The sequence below is a fragment of the Scylla paramamosain genome, chromosome 19 (genome assembly GCF_035594125.1).
Source record: "Scylla paramamosain isolate STU-SP2022 chromosome 19, ASM3559412v1, whole genome shotgun sequence".
Lineage (NCBI taxonomy): Eukaryota > Metazoa > Arthropoda > Malacostraca > Decapoda > Portunidae > Scylla > Scylla paramamosain.
The window spans coordinates 2957117-2977441 of NC_087169.1; the positions used below are offsets into that span (position 1 = coordinate 2957117).

Below are 20325 nucleotides of genomic sequence, written 5' to 3' on the forward strand. Positions count from 1 at the left end.
TACTCCTCAACTATGCACAGACACCTACCCATCTCCCCATCTCCCCCATTCCTCCCTACACAACCTTCACCCCTTCCCCTTACCTACCTGCACATCTGCCCATCTCCAAACTCACTATTCCTCTTAATTATCTACCCATTTCCCCATCTGCTCCCCCAAACCCCCATTCCCCAACCATCTATCCACCTACCTATCTCCCCATCTCCCCACCCTCTCCTCGTTTTGTCCCCAGGAGGAAATTAAGAGGTATCAAAACAGACGACTTGGGAACCCTGGTTAAAATATTATCCCCGGTCTTCATATCTTCCCCTCCTGACGTGACTTTTAAGCATCACCATTAATAAACACGTAACAAATCTCTCCTGACTCCATTGATGCTGGTCGCTGTCTATCATGCACCAAAAATGTGAACCTGCAGGATGCTAATTACCATGAAACAGAGGAGGAGGAGGAGAAGGAGGAGGAGGAGGAAACAGGATGATATCGTATTTTGCATTAATTAAAAATCGTAAATACCAGAACATTCTGACTAATGTATAAAGTTTCTTGTACTGGGTGGGGCAAATCAAATGCCCGAGTTTTGAAAGGCGCGTGCAATAGCTGTGGTGGTGATGGGAAGATGTGTGTGGTCTCGTTGTGACCGCCAAACCCCGCCGTTTTCAGTATCAGCCATGCCTTGGTCGGGTGAATATCGTGGCTTTGCAGTGCGCACGTATTTCTATTATATTATTTTCATATTATACTTTCTTGCCTGTGACCATGGGTTCTACAAAATGGTGGCGAGGCACAGTGGGTAGAAGGGAGTGGTTGTCGTCAAGGGTAGAGCTGACCCCGGGGCCTCAGAGGTCAACCTATAGGCTTACGTCAGCGTCCCCTCGTCCTGTGACTCACTCTTGCTTTGGTTTCACATGGAGCCAATTTCTTGCTTGTAGGCCGAGTTCTTACTGTAGCCGCACCGGCTGGGCATCAAATGGCTCTCAGGTGATCTGTTTTACTGATCACACCCATCATCGTAGGGTCGAGGAAAGGCAGTTCTCCCTGACACGTTTATTGATGAGGTAGGCATGACCGTAAGAACTGCGAACAAGTTCTCGGTCTCAATTTCTTACAAAATAACATTATACACTGATATTAAACACTTTCAACATATTACAATATTCATTAACAATACATGCAATTGACTTGGCACTATGACAATCAGTTTTTACTACAAAATTAAAGTATTTACCTCGGTCACCATCCTGCCCGTCTTTGTCTGAGCGCGACTTGGCCGTGAGTGATGCCCGCAGGCGACTAGCAGGTTAACCCCACACTACCAACAAGTGAGCATCGGCTTCGGTGCTTAATATAGCATTAAATACTGATACTTACACATATTACACGTTTTCATGCAAATAGAAAACTATTGAACATTTCACTTATATATGCCGAGGAATAATGACATGAGGTACATACAGTAACAATATTATCAATGTTAATTGCCCCTGCAAATCTAATATATTTGTTTAATTGATGTGATAAGTCATCACTTATTTTTTTTCCATTATTCGGAGACTAAAAGCTGAAGGAGCTTTGGGTCAACAGAGTTGGGCAGGCGAAGACAACTGTATGGGATCAATCAGCATTAGCAACATAACAGTTCCACTTAAACATGAGTTTCTCCAAAGAGGAATGAAAGGTGAGTGATATATATAGAGGAAGTATTCTTGAAGGCACACAGTCCTTATACAATTAGATATGTAAGTATGTATACCACGTCTATGGCTTCCTTTGTACAAATGTCTGGTTAACAGACTTTTATATAGATTATTGTCTTATTGAATATTGGAAATTTAACTTTATACCAATTCTGGATAAATGGAATACATACCCCCTATTTCAGGTGATGACTTGTATCATCTAATGGTCTTGGTGAAGCATAGGGAGCAAGTGATTTCCTCTCAGCTGATGACAACACCAGAATGTGTAGTGGAAGGAGCAGTTACTTTCCCAAACCTCATGGCTCTCCATCACCTTACCTCAGATTTTAACATCACTCTCGAAGTATAATGCTCTCTGCACTCAGGAGCCTCGCCAGATGAATATGAAGAAGGTGCATCATTGTCTTTTCTAGTTTTATCAGAATCACTGTTGCTTCACATTTCTTGAGGAACAACCACCAGAAATATATCACAATTGCCCAGTTCTTTATAGGTAATAGATAATAAATTACTAAATAAAAATTTTTGTCTACAGGATGTCTATGTTTTTCTGTTCTATATTTGAGTGTGTAAAAGATTCTTTAACATTTACAGAAACAGAGTCGTATGAAGCTCACTCCCTTAAAGAAGCTGCACAAACATGAGTCTCGAACAGCCTCCCCGTCTGTCCAGTCTCCTGGGGGACCATTTGCTGTTCGCATGTCATCTTTTCAACTGGTTGGATTCACCCACCTAAACATTTGCACTCTTACCAGGAATGCTTGGACTCTTGAAAAGGTGGATATGAATATGAAAGTCTCTCTCTCTCTCTCTCTCTCTCTCTCTCTCTCTCTATGTTCTTGCACACATTCTGTTTTTGCTCATGAATGCAGTATCATGACCAGTAAGGCATATTAATTCATTATGAGTAGTGCCTTTGAAAAGTTTATATATAAATAGACTTCCCTTTATTTATGCATCAATTATGATTGAAGTTTTCTTCCTTGGCTCTGGATATAGACACACACATTACAACATAAATACAATCATTATGAACTCAACCTAAGCTTATGAAATTTCGTGATCTTGTATTGCAGGTACCATATTCTTCACCGTTAGATGGACACTTGCTGATGCATGTGAACTGTAGCTTTGAAGGAGGCATCACTGAGCGTGGCTTCCTCACTATATTTGAGGATGTGGGTGGTTATGGAGCATGGAACAGGCGATGGTGTGTATTGAGTGGAATGCACCTACGCTTCTGGAGGTATCCTGATGATGAAATCAGGAAGGTGGGTCCTTGAGCAGTCATCTGTAATAAGTAACAGAGATCTGTATTTCATCTGTTTCTACATGAACCATCACTGCCCCTTTATTTTAATAGAACAATATATTAATACTTAGTAATCTTCAGGAGGCATCAGGAAAACTGGACCTCCGTTCCTGCACGACACGACATGTTGAACTGGTGTCACGTGATGTCTGTGCCCGACAACACACTTTTCAACTCACCCTTCTACGACCTGCACATCCAGGAGATGCAACAAACTTAGTGCAGGAAGTGAAAGGATCTTCAGTTGTAACAAAGTACGTATATATACTTGGTCGACATCATTCCTCAGGCCAAATTATTTTACCTGCTCATCTGTATCCAGTGCTTGTTCTAAGAACTCCCTCAAAGGGATGGCCACAGTGGAAGAGTATTTGTATCACCCATTACTGTTATCTCTTCTTTTCAGAACTCTATGCATTCATCTAAGTCACTAAAATTTCACAATCTCATTCTTCCCATATGAAGCCTCTTCCTAAAAATTTGGCAAAGGGAATAGCCATGGCAGGGTTCCACAGTGGCAGCCAATTCCTGTGTTTCCCTGAGCATTGTACTGTAGTAACATCTTGAAATCCATATTTACCAAGTACACAAGGTGTACTTGGTAAATATGAACTGTGTACACAGAGGTATGAAAGAGAAAAGAAGGAAAAGAAGTGTGTGGATAAAATGGTGGAGATAATACACGATCAGTTGCTGACAAAAGAGATTGAACAAATTCAAAGATTAGGCAGAGATGTTGAGGGTGGAGAGCATCCCATTAAAATCAAGTTTAGGTCACAAGCAGTAGCTGAAGAAATAATAGGCAAAGCTTGGAAATTGGCCAGAGTTGAAGAGTACAAACAACTGTGGATAAAAAAAGATAGGACCAGAGAAGAGAGAGCCACAATAAATAAACTAAGAAGAGAAGCAAATGGAAAAAAAAAAGAAAGAAAGAAAGAAAGATCAGAGGTGGAGAACAGGAGGTTCTGTTGGAGGATCATAGACATGAGGCTGAGAAAGTGGTACAGGAGAGAGAACAATGCAGAGGGGGGGGGGGGATTAAAAGTAGCGTATACAAACATAAATGGTTTTGATGTCAGCATCGTATGTCTTATTAACATTCAACCATTACTTCTTTATATTAGTATCATTCAAGTTGTGCTTTGCACATTACATTACCATACTTGATAATTTCAGGATGCTGTTGTCTGCAGACAGCAAGGAGGAGCAAATGGTGTGGTGCAACAAACTCAACAAGGCACTGGCTAATATACGAGCCTGGGACCCTGATGCAATGCAGCCCTAGGACTACCAAGTCTAAATAGACATGGTACATATTTTACCCTTATAATATTTGTACATATATGTATTACTTGCACAAATAACTATTATGGCTTGGTTAACCTGAACTCACAATTAATATGCTTAACTTTACATAACCTCTTTATTGTTGTATAAAATATAACTATATATCTATATATAATCATAACTTGATACTGATACATGTCAGAGAAGTATTTTATATAACGCATAATTGTTGATATATTATGACAAACAAGAATTAGAATTAAGGCCATCAAGATGCCTGTTATTATGGTAAGGAGTGAGGTGCCATGTACATATAAAGGATTAACTATTATAGTTATTAAGGTACTAAGGTGTTTTTAAGAATACACAAGACCAGCTTCATTATCATTCCCTGAATGATAGTATTGTTCTTGCCATTCTGTATTTACAATAGCTTTTCTATCATTGACCATCTAATATACATACTTATACTAAGGCTGTCTCCCCAAAAAAGAGGGATAACCAAGACAAAGCACACAAGCTTCACATCCACACTCCATACCACTCTCTTAACCCCTTGGCCCCCAAAAGAGAAAGTATTCCTGTCTTCACTTTATGGGGATCAGCTGCACCATGTATCATAACAATAAATAACTCATTTCTGTGTTACACAAAAAAAAAAATATTCCCCTTTTCTCATTTCTCTTTTACCATGTTTGGAAATGTGAATGCTACCAAAATGTCACTCATTCTCGTGATTCTGTAGCCTAATGTGTTATATAGTGGGAATACAACTTCAAGTCCTTTATAGTTTCACCTGTTGCAATGGAAATGTAGTGAGGATTATATTTATACTTGATTTTATTATTGTGAATATTCCCTATTTTGTATTGGTCTTCCTGAATCTGTCTTACTCAATAAATACTAGAATTTTTGTATGCCTATGAAGCTTGATAAAGATACAGGTTTATTCATAATGAGATCCCAAAATGGCATGAGAAGGATCCACCAAGCCAGAGGAGATCAAAATCAAGAAGCTTAATGAATGCATAGAAGAAAGACATGGATGATGGGTGTAAGACAGAATAAGATGGAGATGGGTGATTTGCCATGATGATCCCAATGGGAACGGTCAAAAATCAAATTTAAATGCAGGGAAGGAGTGCTTGCTCCAGTTGATGTAGGAAATAGTGCATTAATTTAAACAAGTATGTGTATATATATATATATATATATATATATATATATATATATATATATATATATATATATATATATATATATATATATATATATATATGCAGTGGAACCTCAGCTTTTTAACTTAATTTGTTCCTGAATGCCATTTAAAACCTGAAATGTTCAAAACCTGAAACTTTTTCGCCATGGGAATCAAAGTAAAATAGATTAATCTGTTCCCAGATGGCAGTCTATCCTGACTTAGGGACTTATGACAGATGCTCTCATAACCTGGCTGTTTCACATCTCCAGATCAGAAATTATTTATCTAGAAAGAATGTATGGAATGAACTTAGTGACACAGAACTCATCAGAAGATACTGTTTAGACTGCAGGTATTCTCTTTGTCACTGATCTAGTGAAGAAAGCCTTACAGAGGGACACAGGATCAACCCACTTACTGCCGTTATGAAAATGATCATAACACTTAGACATCTTGCTGCTGGGAAAAGCTAATGGGAAAAAAAATACAGTTGTGCAGTAGTGATGGTGTTGAAGATAATAGAGAGCCACAGGTGACTTGGAATTACTCCTGAGCTCCAAAAACTGTTTGTTTATATTGAGGCTTTTGAACATGATCACATTTACCTTATTTCAAAGATTGAATTACTGTCTTAATGCTCTGTCTCATCTCCAAATATAAAAAAATGAAGTAAATATTTATGGAAACTATAAATTAGTAATAAACGACAGCTTTTACTATGTCTTTATATTTGAAATCTAGTAACTTTGTTCTAAAACCAAATTATGGTACTGCAACCAAAGCAATAACAAATTCAAAATTTTATTAAAAAAAGAGGTGTTTGGTAACTGAGGTTCCACTGTGTGTGTGTGTGTGTGTGTGTGTGTGTATATATATATATATATATATATATATATATATATATATATATATATATATATATATATATATATATATATATATATATATATATATATATATATATATATATATATATATATATATATATATATATATATATATATATTGTCCTCATTAGGAATAATAGACCATGAACATTATTGGGCAAGAGAATTTTGAACAGTAAGGTTAATAATCAGGTTAGATTAATGTTACTGAGCCAGCCATTAATGTTATTGGCCTATTATCCCTATTGAGCATTATATATATATATATATATATATATATATATATATATATATATATATATATATATATATATATATATATATATATATATATATATATATATATATATATATATATATATATATATATATATATATATGTAATGAGTGCAAAACTAGGGCACAGTTAACCTACCTTAATTAGGCTCACCAAGCACTCACCACAAGAACCCACTTATTAATTTAAACCTCCTGCTTAGGTTCACAGAAACCTGGGCCACAATTTAAAAATTTAATGATTGAATACATAATAAAGAAAACACAAATAAAATATGAGTGCTTAACACTCTTAGAGGCCACACTGCTGGCACTCCAAAATACCTGATCCCATGAGAAAATGGGTAAATCCACATACAAATAAACAGGAGAAATAAACACTTCACGCACCAACACAAGAAATGTTATATGCCACTGACAGTCCCATCCTAACCAGTACCCCCAGGACCCTCACACCCTATAGGCCCAACCGCACACCGACCCAACGCGCTGAAGGTACGCCACTACCACTACCCTGAAGTACTGCAGCTCTTCCTCCATGCACGGCGGTACTAACACCATAGCAGCCAGGGACAGCAAGTTCCTCACTGCAGCCTCCTAGTTCACAGTATCTGCTACGGTGCCACCTCACTGACGTCCCACAGCACACTGCCAAGACCAAACTCCTGCCAACCAAGCGTACAAATCACCACCCTATCTCCCAATAATGTCCCCCAATGTACACTGTTTCACCATGAAAGAATACAACAAATCCCAATAACATACCTGCAAATCAAATGGCAAATCCACCACTACTCTGCACCCTGTCTCTCTCTCGCTCGCCTCTCCCGCCAAAATTCCCACAACAACAAACCTCCAGGGCCTTAAGACTCGTTTTGGCGGGACTCGCTGACTAGTCTGTGAGCCTCTCGCAGGCGCGCCCACTTCAACTTCTTACATATATATATATATATATATATATATATATATATATATATATATATATATATATATATATATATATATATATATATATATATATATATATATATATATATATATATTATTGTTGCCTGCAACAATGTTAGTCTATGTAGAAAGGAAAATGAAAGAAGTGAGAGTACAGAGCAGGGAAAAATGAGAGAGAGAGAGAGAGAGAGAGAGAGAGAGAGAGAGAGAGAGAGAGAGAGAGAGAGAGAGAGAGAGAGAGAGAGAGACGGGCTGGTGTAAGCATATGTAACCTTGTTCAAGTCATTGGGCGGACTGTTGATTCCTTATGTATTTGTTAGTGTAATTACACTGTTGGGGTGAACTGCTTGTGGGCTAGTCCAGCTGTAAAGCAGGAGCTTTGGCGCCGATGGGAGTGAGGTCAGCCATGAAGGTGAGGACATTCCTGGAGCAAGGGGACGAGCTGAGTTCCCACCTGAGACCCACTGGAACACCTGCCCTCACCTCTACCTGAGCAGCCACTCCGCTCATTGCCTTTGCTATTACGCCAGCTGTAGACGTGCTGCATTCGTATTATTTGTTTTAATTAAAGAGGAAAAGCTGACAAGACTTCTTTCTTTACTGCCACAAGCTATCAAGGCAGTATGGAGGGCAAGTTCAACCTGAAGCTGATTTCGAAGTACGACGGTAGGTTAGGTTAGGTTGCGGCAAGCTAGCTGGCCACTACCCTGTGTGCGGCTGGTTGCGGGTGGCAAATGGCCTTCATCAAGCTAAGAGCCAACGACGTCACAGAAAAATGGGACGATATTATCATCTGAGAAATAAGGACACTCCTCGAAGAAGTCAAAGAAATCAGGAAAAGTGATTCCGTACGAGGACGATGGAGCGTCAGCAGCGACGAGGCCAGGGTTTGGGTGGATGCCAGCTCTATAGCACTTGGCGTGGGTATAGAGATAAACAGGAGCATTGTTGAGAATGCCAGCTGGTTGCATAAGGATAAATCGAGCCATATCAATATGGTGGAGTTAGATGCTGTCATTAAAGGGCTGAATCTCGTACCGGCTTGGAGGATCAAGAAGGTGAAAGTGCTCACAGGCTCGTCAGCGGTACAAAGCTGGATCTTTGATGGCATCTCGGGAAGGAGTAGACTTGAGGCCAAAGCGGCAAGCGAGATGCTCATTTGAAGAACAATTGGGATAGTGCTGTTGCTGATCGAGGAGTGCGGCCTTCAGTTGTCTGTTACCCTTGTACCTCCATCAACAACAAGGCAGACAGTCTGACGTATGTGCCACAGCGTTGGCTGAAAGCTTCCACTGGCAATCCCACACAAGGTGGCCCAGACAAGGCACCACACAGTCTTCAGCCTCTCTCTCTCATCGCCGCAGTGTTGCATCTCTCGCTATCTTTTACCGGGTCACTTTAACTGTTCTTCTGGTCTTGGTAACTACATGCCTCCCCCGCTCCTATGGCCTCGCTGCACAAGATTTTCTACCTTCTCTCACACCTATTCTGTCAAAGAGTTAACCAGTAATCGTTCATCCATTTTTCTGGTGAACTCTGGAACTCCCTGCCTGCTTCTGTATTTCCTCCTTCCTTCATTCACTCTCCTAGCTCCGTCTGCCCCGGTGGAAAGATCGTCTCGTGCACCACAGCACTACACCTCAGCCTCAGTACAGGCGGCCACACACACCCACAGCAAGGCCCCACAGTATACCGATAAAAAAGTAGTACTAAAAGAATGAGGTAATGCTACAATTAAGAATATTATGTAAACACGAAATAAGGAGCTGTACTCACTCTAAGACTGGTGTGACAGCAGGTGTGGGGCGAGTTACCTGTATGGAGAGAGAGAGAGAGAGAGAGAGAGAGAGAGAGAGAGAGAGAGAGAGAGAGAGAGAGAGAGAGAGAGAGAGAGAGAGAGAGAGAGAGAGAGAGAGAGGTTATTAGAATTATGAATGGCACACACACACACACACACACACACACTAAACCACATCAAACGTTTTACATAATTATTTATTGGTAGACTATGTGATAGATTATGTGACAGATGGCGAGGACAAGGAGGGAGAGAAGAAAAAGTGAAAAAGAAAAGATGAATGAAAAAATCAACCTTTTTATTCATTTTCTTACAGGCAGATAGACAGAGATACAATAACAGACATTCATACACACAGACTGAGTGACAAAGATACAGGGTGATACAGATATTGAGATATGGATATACAGATGCACACACGCAATAACTACTACTACTTTTATTACTACTACTACTACTACTACTACTACTACTACTACTACTACTACTATTACTACTACTACTACTACTATTACCTTAACCATTGCAACTCTAACTGAAAGAGAAATGTAGATAAATAAATAAAGGAAAATCTTTTTTTTTTTCATTTACCTGAACTTTTTTCATCCATTGTTGCTTCGAAGCGAAAAAAAAAGTTACATGTTCCTTCAGATTTTCAAAAGTTTGTGAAGATTATTTATTGTTCGGAATTGTGTGTACCTAACCTAAGTCACCTGTGTGTGTGTGTGTGTGTGTGTGTGTGTGTGTGTGTGTGTGAGTGCGGTATTCAGGAGTCAAGCAAAATAAGAGTTTATGAAAATGTTTCAGGAATGAGATACACAACTTCTTACTCAGGTGAATATAAATGTGTTGGAAATGCAAGATATTCAAAATACCGCTGCTTCTCGCTTCTCAAAAACAGTAAAAAAGAAATAGAGACGGCTTTAGTGAATAGATTTCTCTTCATTCGTTTAAATTTATGAGGAAGAAAAGTCAGAGAGAGAGAGAGAGAGAGAGAGAGACGAAAGAGACATGTAAGCAGAAACGCAAATACAGAAAGATAAAAAAAAAAAAAATAGACAGACAGACAGACAGACATACAGATAAATATACATACACAGAAAGACAAACAAACAAACATACATACATACAGACAGACAGCCCAACACCATTCATCACCCCCGTCACTATCAGGCATCTCATCACCACACTCCTAGTAGTGAAGGAAGGAATGGAGGAAGGAACAGAAACGAGTGAAGTTTTCATTCCCGTTCTATCTGTAAAGGTAAAAAAATGAAGTAGTTAATAAATAAGAACACCCTGTACTTTACGAAAAAAAATAGTGAAGTTATACCAAGAAGAGAATTACGAATATGTATGAGGGAAAAGTTATGTGTATGGGGATAGGTAGTTATGTAGTGAAGTTATACGGTATAAAAAGTTATTTGAGGTTACACTGACTCAAAAAAGTTACACATAAGCTACTATTTGTGTGGATACGGAAAAGTAATTGATATTGCGGTAGTAATGATACACAGGAAAAAAAAAAAACAGAAATATGAATAGCAAAAAGAACCGAAAGAAATAATAACAAAGGAAAAAAAAGAATGATAAATGAAGCAACACAGGGAGCACAAAGGAACACAAAGGAGCACAAGATATAGAAGAAAAGCTTTATATCTTTAAAGTTTGGACAGTAGGCTTCCTCAGAGCACGTTAAGTTACCATATGAGGAAAAAAAGTTGATATATTAGGCATGAAAACCAAATTCTCTAGTAATATAAAACGAAAAAAAGAATAAAATGAAATAAAAATGCATCAAAATTATATATAACAGAAGAAACACGCAAATAACGAAGTACGAAAAATAGAAAAGCACAAAATGATATGACGTGAAAAGGAAAGAAAAGAAAATACGGAGATAATTAAGAACATGAGGAAATTACACAGGAAAAAAAAAGAAATACAACTGAATACAAACACGTAGAAATAATACAATAATACAACCAAATATACACCGGTAATGCTGTATGAAAATAGAATAACAGCCGCTACAAAAGAGAATACTGAAAAATACGCGGGTAACAGGAAAGGAAAGGAGAATAGTGTAGTGAAGTTACATAATACAGAGATACAAAAGCGAAGTAAAGTCTTTGTACGTATAAGGAAAAGTCGGTTACGTAAAATTTAACGCATGATGAAAGCAAAACAAAATTGATGAATAAGAATAAAGAGAAAATAAATAAATGAACAAATAACCAAATAAATAAATAAAAATTAAGTGAAAAAAGCATAAAAGTGAGAAAATATAAACTCTCTCTCTCTCTCTCTCTCTCTCTCTCTCTCTCTCTCTCTCTCTCTCTCTCTCTCTAAGCTCATTAGAAACCTTTTATCATCATACATTTGGCATATACTTACACCTCTTCCACCTCCTCCTCCTCTTCTTCTTCTTCCTCCTCCTCCTCCTCCTCCTCCTCTTCCTCCTCTTCCTAAGCTACTTGTAAAAACAGGCATTTCTTTTAAATGACTGCCATGCTCTCTCTCTCTCTCTCTCTCTCTCTCTCTCTCTCTCTCTCTCTCTCTCTCTCTCTCTCTCTCTCTCTCTCTCTCTCTCTCTCACACACAGACACACACACACATCGTTTATTGCTTTAGAGAGAGAGAGAGAGAGAGAGAGAGAGAGAGAGAGAGAGAGAGAGAGAGAACAAAACAAACACGAACAATCAAACAAACAAACAAACAAACAAACAAACAGAACAGACAACAGACCAAAACAAAGCAAGCAAACACGTAACAAAAATAAAATAAAAAAGAAACAAAAACAAAAACAAAAACATTTTTATCAGCTAGCAGCAACGCGGCCTAATATTTACGTCTTGGCAACGTCACAGTGTTGCCGTCAAAAGGTCAATATTTTTTTCTCGCTTGCTATCTCCCAGCCAGCTGATTAACTTAAAACTTCTTTCTTTCCCTGTTTCCCTCCATTTCCTCCCCTCCCTCTGTCCGTGACCCCATCTGCCGTGTCGCCCGTGTCAGTGTCTCGCCTCCCCGCCTCGCTAAAAAAAACGCCTAAAGGAGAACACACACACACACACATTTTGACTCACCCAGCTAACATACAATAATACTTTTCCCTCACTACGATTTTACATCCATTTAATATGATTCACCCTGTAACCTCACCCTCTCTCTCTCTCTCTCTCTCTCTCTCTCTCTCTCTCTCTCTCTCTCTCTCTCTCTCTCTCTCTCTCTCTCTCTCTCTCTCTCTCTCTCTCTCTCTCTCTGGAAGGCAAAAAAAAAGAACATGAGGAGGAAAAGGGGGAAGATGAGAAAGGTAGGAGGAGGAGAAGGAGGAGGAGGAGGAGGAGGAGGATATTTAGAAAGGTGGAAATAAAACGTGAGACTGCAAGAGATTGAGAAAATGCAACGAAGGAAGGAAGGAAGGAAGGAAGAATGAGAGAAAGAGGAAAAAATGCCAAACGAAACAAGGACATGAGAGAGAGAGAGAGAGAGAGAGAGAGAGAGAGAGAGAGAGAGAGAGAGAGAGAGAGAGAGAGAGAACGTAACACCGAATGGGCCCCCGTCAGGTGACAGAGAGACACAGCAACACACTTACCTTTATGCTGACTGCCAGTGGGTCGTCAGCAGTCAGTCAGCAGCTGCCTTGGCCCTCACTATTACGCCTCCTGTTGATGGTAAGTGACTGACTGACTGACTGACTGGGTGAAAACAGGCATTTCTTTTAAATGACTGCCATGCTCTCTCTCTCTCTCTCTCTCTCTCTCTCTCTCTCTCTCTCTCTCTCTCTCTCTCTCTCTCTCTCTCTCTCTCTCTCTCCTGAGCACCATTTTCTTCATTTCCTTCTTTCCTCCATTCTTTCGCTCCTTCCCACTTCCTCTCTACCTTTGTCCCAGAACAGAAGAGGGTAAGGTAACAATAAACGTTTCATAAAAAGTCAATAAATACTATTTTTCTTCGTCTATAGATTCCTTTGTTATAACTTCAGTAATTTTGAGGGAAGTATGACAACACACACACACACACACACACACACACACACACACACACACACACACACACACAACAAAACAAAATTTAAAATGAAATAAATAAAATAAAATAAACTTTAAAAATAAGTACAAAAATTAAATGAATAAATAAAATGACAATGATACTACTACTACTGCTACTACACCTACTACTACTACTACTACTACTACTACTATTACTACTGCTACTGCCACCTGCTCCGTTCAGGGACAAGCCTATTGAAGCGAGCAATGTTAGGCTCTTAATTAAAATGAACGACACGTGTGGAGTCTTTCAAACATTCCCGTGACTTCCAAAAATTTGGTTCTTGGAATGTTCAATTTTTTTTTTCACATGGAAAGCAATTACAAGAAAAAAACTAAGAATACAAAAATAATAGAATGAAGTTTGAATATTAATGTGTTAGAGTGTGGTGTCTTTCATCAGCGTCGTGTTTAGAATGTGGTTAGGTTAGGGTATTGGAATGTCAGTGTGTTAAAAGTGTCTTGAGAATGGGGTTCAGCTAGAATATAAGAGTGACAGAAGTGAAAAATGGTAAATTCTATCAATGTGATGCTTAGAATGTGGCTAGAATAGTAGATCACCTTACAATGTGGGTGTGTAATGTGGTGTGATTAGAACGTTATCATGTGTTGTGATGCGTTTACAAAGAAGGAATACAAAGACGTGTAGCCTAAGGAGCGTGCTATTTAGAATGTTTTTTTTTCTTTTTTCTTCTTTTTAAGTGTAAGAATGTAAAAAAAAAGTTGAAAAATTAGGTGTGAATAAATTGTTAGAATATCAGTGTGTGGCCAGCTCCATGAATGTGGTGTTTATAATGAACAACACGACGGCTCATTCACACGCAGGGACCAGATACATGCACGAAAAAGGAAAAGCAAGTTGATATCACAGTAATCTCTCTCTCTCTCTCTCTCTCTCTCTCTCTCTCTCTCTCTCTCTCTCTCTCTCTCTCTCTCTCTCTCTCTCTCTCTTTCTCTCTCTCATGTCACTCCATGGTTTCATCACACATACTACTACTACTATTACCATCACTACTAATATTATTTTTTTCTATCGTTTGTGTAAATAAAGGAAAGAAAATATGATAGAATAATAGAATAAGGTAGATATAAATAAAGAAGAACAAAGAAGAAAAAGAAGAAGAACAACAACAACAACAACAACAACAACAACAACAACAGCAACAACAACAAAGAAAGAAAGAAAGAAAGAAAAGAAAGCATGAAAGAATGAAATAAGATAAATAAATAAAACGATACTTACATAATCTCCTTCTTCTCCTCCTCCTCCTCCTTCTCTTCCTCATTTCTTATCTATTAAATTTTAGCAACATTTTTTTTTTCCGTAATTTGTTGACAAGAGTGGCGTCTGACTCAATAACTCAGCACAACTTGTATTTCACATAACAATTCGTTTCAGAGAGAGAGAGAGAGAGAGAGAGAGAGAGAGAGAGAATTCCTATTCTAATCCTCTCTCTCTCTGTGTGTGTGTGTGTGTGTGTGTGTGTGTGTGTGTCCCAGCACATAATACACAGGGGCCTTGTGTCAAGAGGAATGGTGTAAGAAAATAAATAAACTTAATAGGAAAAATAAACGTGAGTTAGTTTGATCTGTTAAAGTGGAGCATTATGTCCCTCAGTCTGTCTATATGGCCCTATATTGACCCTACAGTTCATCCTTGTCAATTAATCTTAATTTAAAGTATATTTTGTCACGTCAAGCTGAACTCATGCAAGTACATGTGTAAGCCTCCAGTACCTGTTTGCTTTTTTTTTTTTTAATGCATGCAAGTGACAGTAGCCAAATGCAACTAAAATAATAAATAAATAAATAAATAAATAGATAAATAAATAAATGAAATAAAGACCCACTGAGGTGGTGGGCCCTAACCACAGATAAAAAATAAAAAAAATAATAGGAAATCTTTGAGGATAAGTGTGTTGAACCCTGCTAGTCAGCCTGCCAGTCAGTCTGAGGTGGAGTGTTTGAGGGGCCAGGCAGGGTCACTGTGCCTTGCTCCTATTGGTCTTGGGTGCGATGGCATCTCACCATAGCACAGACTAGCAATATCCCCTCACAATCCAGTGTGTGCCTTTTTACGAGTTCAGTGTCTTCATACACTAGGCCTATAAACCACTGACTTCCATCTCCTCTCTCCTTGTTGTGGTGCATCCATCTTGATTGTGAATACTTAAGTGTTAGAAGTGTTGTTGGCCACTAAGTGTACTTAGGCAAAGTGTTTTGGAAGGTAGGACTTAAGCATTCTGCCAATACTTAAGTGTAAGATTTGAAGATTTTGTCTGCTAAGTGTCCTTAACAATACTAAGTATTCTTTGTAGGTACAGCCCCTGGTCTCTACAATACTCAGCCCATAACACACACACACACTATTGCGTCCCCCTTCTCTTTCCACAGCCCACAGACCCACAGTGTGTTTGCTAACCATAGTTGCTCACCAAAGCCACTCAGATATAAAAAAAAAAACCTTGTGTCGCATTACACCTTGGTGACATCCTCACAAGGGAACACAACAAGACAAGATGCTCACACACAAACATCAATCACAGGCTGCTCTAATAATAAGTCAGTGTCAGCCATTTACTCAGTAATCACTGCCCAACATTACTGACAACCCTGTCAATGTGTCTATCACATCAACAAGAAGTGGCAGAGGTTTGTCTGTTCACCACTGTGTCTTGGAGCTACGCTGTCTCTGTCAGTATTTTCAGTATTTTGACCTGCAGTACAGGTATTAAGTATTGCAACTACATTATCACTCTGAGAACCAGTATCTTCATTTTTTAACTATTTTACTGTGCAGGAATTAAAGTCAAAAGCAAAATTAAAACTTGATAAGACACCACAGCATCTCATACTCAGTTTGAACAAGGTCGGCTCCTCACCATATCAATGAAACACTTCTGGACTATGAGGCCTATGACTTATGCAGTGTGGCTGTTGGTTATCAATGATACAACACATCATCATCATCATCATCATCATCATCATCATCTGTGTGGAACAGTGTTGAGGCATTGCTTTCTTAACATCAGTGGTTACATTTGTATCAATATACCAAGCCAGCAATCTCACACACTGCTTAAAATTAAATCACTTAATTAATTTAATTAATTTTAATCATTTAATTAATTTAATTAATTTCACTGCTGATCCCTTTATTAGTAAACCACGATTTGAAATAGTATATTTGGCACAGAAATAAACTCTGTCTATAAGTTAGCAGGCTGAGGTTACTTTCATAATACCCGGAAAAAAAAAAAAAGATACATTTACCAACAAGTATATATGCGAAAAAAAAAAAAAAAAAAAAAAAAAAAAATAATAATAATAATAATAATAATAATAATAATAATAATAATAATAATAATACGAACTGAGCTCAAACCGCAATAGAAATACTGACCGAGCTTAAATTTCACTTTAAATGAAACGCAAAGACACCAAGATACTAAACGCGAGACAGAAGTCACCTGAATGTGAGGCAGCAATAAATCCTGAACAGTCAGTCTCCTGAGGACAAGTGAGAGCGAGACATTCCAAGTTCAACCAAACCCCCAATTTATCAGGCGCTAACTCCTGTGTCAGCTGAGTGGAAGGCGCCGAGGGATGCGTGGGTGCATGAGGAGTATTCCTTACGAGGCGAGGTTGAAGCTGTTAAATTTACATTCTTTAGAGAGACGTAGGTTAAGAGGGGACCTAGTAGAAGTCTTTAAGTGGTATAAGGGTTATAACAAGGGAGATGTAAGCAAAATTCTTAGGATCAGCAACCAGGGTAGAACAAGAAATAACGGGTTCAAGCTTGAAAAATTTAGGTTTAGGAAGGAGATAGGAAAAAATTGGTTCTCAAATAGAGTGGTAGATGAGTGGAACGGACTTAGTAATCATGTAGTTAGTGCTAGGACACTAGAGAGCTTTAAGAGAAGATTAGACAAGTTTATGGATGGGGATAACAGATGGAAATAGGTAGGTGTGTTTCATACAGGGACTGCCACGTGTAAGCCTGGTCGCTTCTTGCAGCTTCCCTTATTTTTTATGTTCTTATGTTCTTATGTACTGGGTTTCTGTAAACAGGGAAAACTTAGTGAAGTAGTCAGTTAATCTAACAGCGAAAACCTTTTCGATGATTTTGCTGAAGCTGGGAAGAATAGAAACAGGCCTATGGTTATTGTGCTTACATTTATTACCTTTCTTAAATATTGGGGTAATTTATGCAATCTGTAATTGCTTAGGAAAGTATCCTTCCTTCAAAAATCTATTGATAATAAACTTTAGAGAAGGAGAAATATCATCGCTGCATTCTTTTATTACCTTCATGTTGATGTCATCATATCCAGGTGAAGTAACTCTGAGACCAGTAATAATAGGCTTCATTTCTTTCTCTGTGGTTGGTCTTACAAAAAAAAAAAAAAAAAAGAAAAGAAAATGGCACAGAATCAGGGAGGAAAGAATTAAATGGCACAGTGGCAGGACCAATGTCTGCGGCTAATTTACTGGCAATATTACTGAAATAACTGTTAAACCCTTCAGCAATATCATTGTTGTTAGAGAAGATTTTGTCACCAAAATCCATTGAAGATGGCAATTTTGAGACATTGTTTGCCATTAAACGGTTGAGTATTTCCCAAGTTTTCTTTGTATTACCTCACTGTCCAGATCATTTTGATGTGTACCAGTTTTCTTCAGCCACTCTAATTTGTAAGCGCCATCCGACGCTTATTAATGTATTGTACTGGAGGTGACTGAAACGAGCTGTGCAGTACGCGCTCTTTGTATTGAGAAGCGGTCAAACCTGTGAATTAACATATTATCACTAATACTGAGAGTAACACAAAGGAGTATATAAATAGGTAAAAACAAGTATTGCAGTACATCAATGTCGTGACACTTCACTTCGTCAATTCCGTAACATATGTGAGTCAATACGAAGTTACCTACACTTTAGCGGGTTAGGTCAGTTGTACAGATGAACACCACCAGCACAAACACAGCAAGTCGCCCTCTCGTCTGCGTGATCTGATGTACGTCATTATGTTACGTTAAGTGTATTAATTTTATACTAACACACATCGCTAAATCCTCACAATTACGTAACTCACAATTACCTAAGTATCTAATTACTATACATAGTTACATTAATTATGTTGACACACATCATTAAATCCTCATGGTACATAAGTATCTATTATCTAATACTATGATGAATACATACACAGTGCAGGGAACAGGCGTCCTCTTGGTTGTATGCAAGGGATTACACTTGGGGATTTACCGGGATGAGAAGGTTGTATGCAAGGGATTACACTTGGGGATATACCGGGATGAGAGCTCGGGGATTTACTGGGATTAACTCTTCGCGCCTCCCGAGACACGTCTGACGTGTAGGCGTGACTGTCATGAAGTGGCTTTGGAGACGCTGGTGGGCCCCTATGGCGTATGATGTTCATTATGCTGTGGTACGTTATCAACACTCACGTCACAACAACCGCGCCGAAATAACTGAGAGGGCAAGTTCAACGCGTCCCCTTGGCCCTACGTTCCCCTCTCACTTGTCGTGCCGGCGCGCAGGCGCGCCATACACTGCTAATGTATAACAACAAGGTGCTACAAATAATATAACGCTAACAAAAATAAAACATAAAATGTCACATTACAATGTACGTATGTGCATATCTTTAGCCGTCGTGTAAGTTGTACATAAACGGCGGCTACATAATTATTGATGTCAGCTTGTTTCTCTACCTTTTAAATGTTGCTTCATACGTTAATGGACATTTTGCATATAATTTTTGCAGCTTGTTGCGGTGTTTTATAGATTTTATTATTCCTGCTGCTATGTAAGGTTTTCCAAGATGTTCTCTTTAATTTTGATTTTTTTTTTAAAGTGAAGTTTTTATTATACAAAATGTTAAATTTATTCATATATAAATTGAAAATCTTTTCAACTTCTTCAATATTAAGAAAATCTGAGTTCCAATTAAAATTTCTTAAGTCTTCTGTAAAAGCCCTGATATTGTCACTATTGTACATCCTTCTACTTATGTCAACATATGAAGTGTTACTCTGAACATTTAAAGAGAACCAACTTAACACAGGAAAATGGTCACTTATTGTTTTGTACAATATACCGCTTTTGATATAATTTTGCATGTCATTTGTCCAGATGTGACCTATTAAAGTGACAGACCTGTCAGTCACTCTAGTTGGTTTTATAATTATTTGAGAAAAGCTGTAACATTGAAACATGTTAATGTATGTTGTGGCATTTTCATTGATATGTAACAAATTGACATTATAATCCCCTATTACATAATATTTCATCTTTAAATTCGATAAAACTTGTAAAATTTCTTCCATAGACTCAAGAAAATCAGTGAATGTTGAGTTGGGAGTCTATATACCATACCAATTATAAATTTAATTGTTTTTAAGACTTTTATGAATAATGCCTCAATATGTGGTGATTGCAAACAAGCATCATCAGTAATCACACCTTGAAATTTACTAAGAATGTAGCTAGCTAGGCCACCACTAAGGGTAGACTTATTTTGAAAGTATGGCATGTCATGATCTAATTGATACAAATTACAAATAGTGTCATTAAGGCGAGTTTCACATAAGCCAAGGACATCGAAAGTGACACTGGATGGACTTCAACACTGGTCGTATAGGGAGTCCAGGTGTTGAGGTACACTACTGATACTGTAGGAAAATATTTTTAAGCTATTAGTAGGAAACGACTGACTGTGTAACTCATTACAAAAAATATAATCGCATACGGGATCACATATTTTAGATTCACTTAGGTGATCTACACTATGACTAGGATGATCTGCTTCATTAAAATTGTTAAAGTTTAATGTATTA

General features: G+C 38.2%; 1 protein-coding gene across 1 annotated transcript; it reads left to right on the plus strand.

The window, feature by feature from the left end:
• The first annotated feature begins 1035 nt into the window (after nt 1-1035).
• LOC135110033 (anillin-like) lies at nt 1036-5479 on the plus strand. The gene is made up of 6 exons (XM_064022017.1): nt 1036-1678; nt 1883-2092; nt 2295-2477; nt 2777-2971; nt 3094-3266; nt 4189-5479. Exons 2-6 carry the CDS (start codon nt 2078-2080, stop codon nt 4295-4297), a joined length of 675 nt encoding a protein of 224 aa, XP_063878087.1. The 5' UTR covers nt 1036-1678; nt 1883-2077; the 3' UTR covers nt 4298-5479.
• The last annotated feature ends 14846 nt before the right edge of the window (nt 5480-20325 follow it).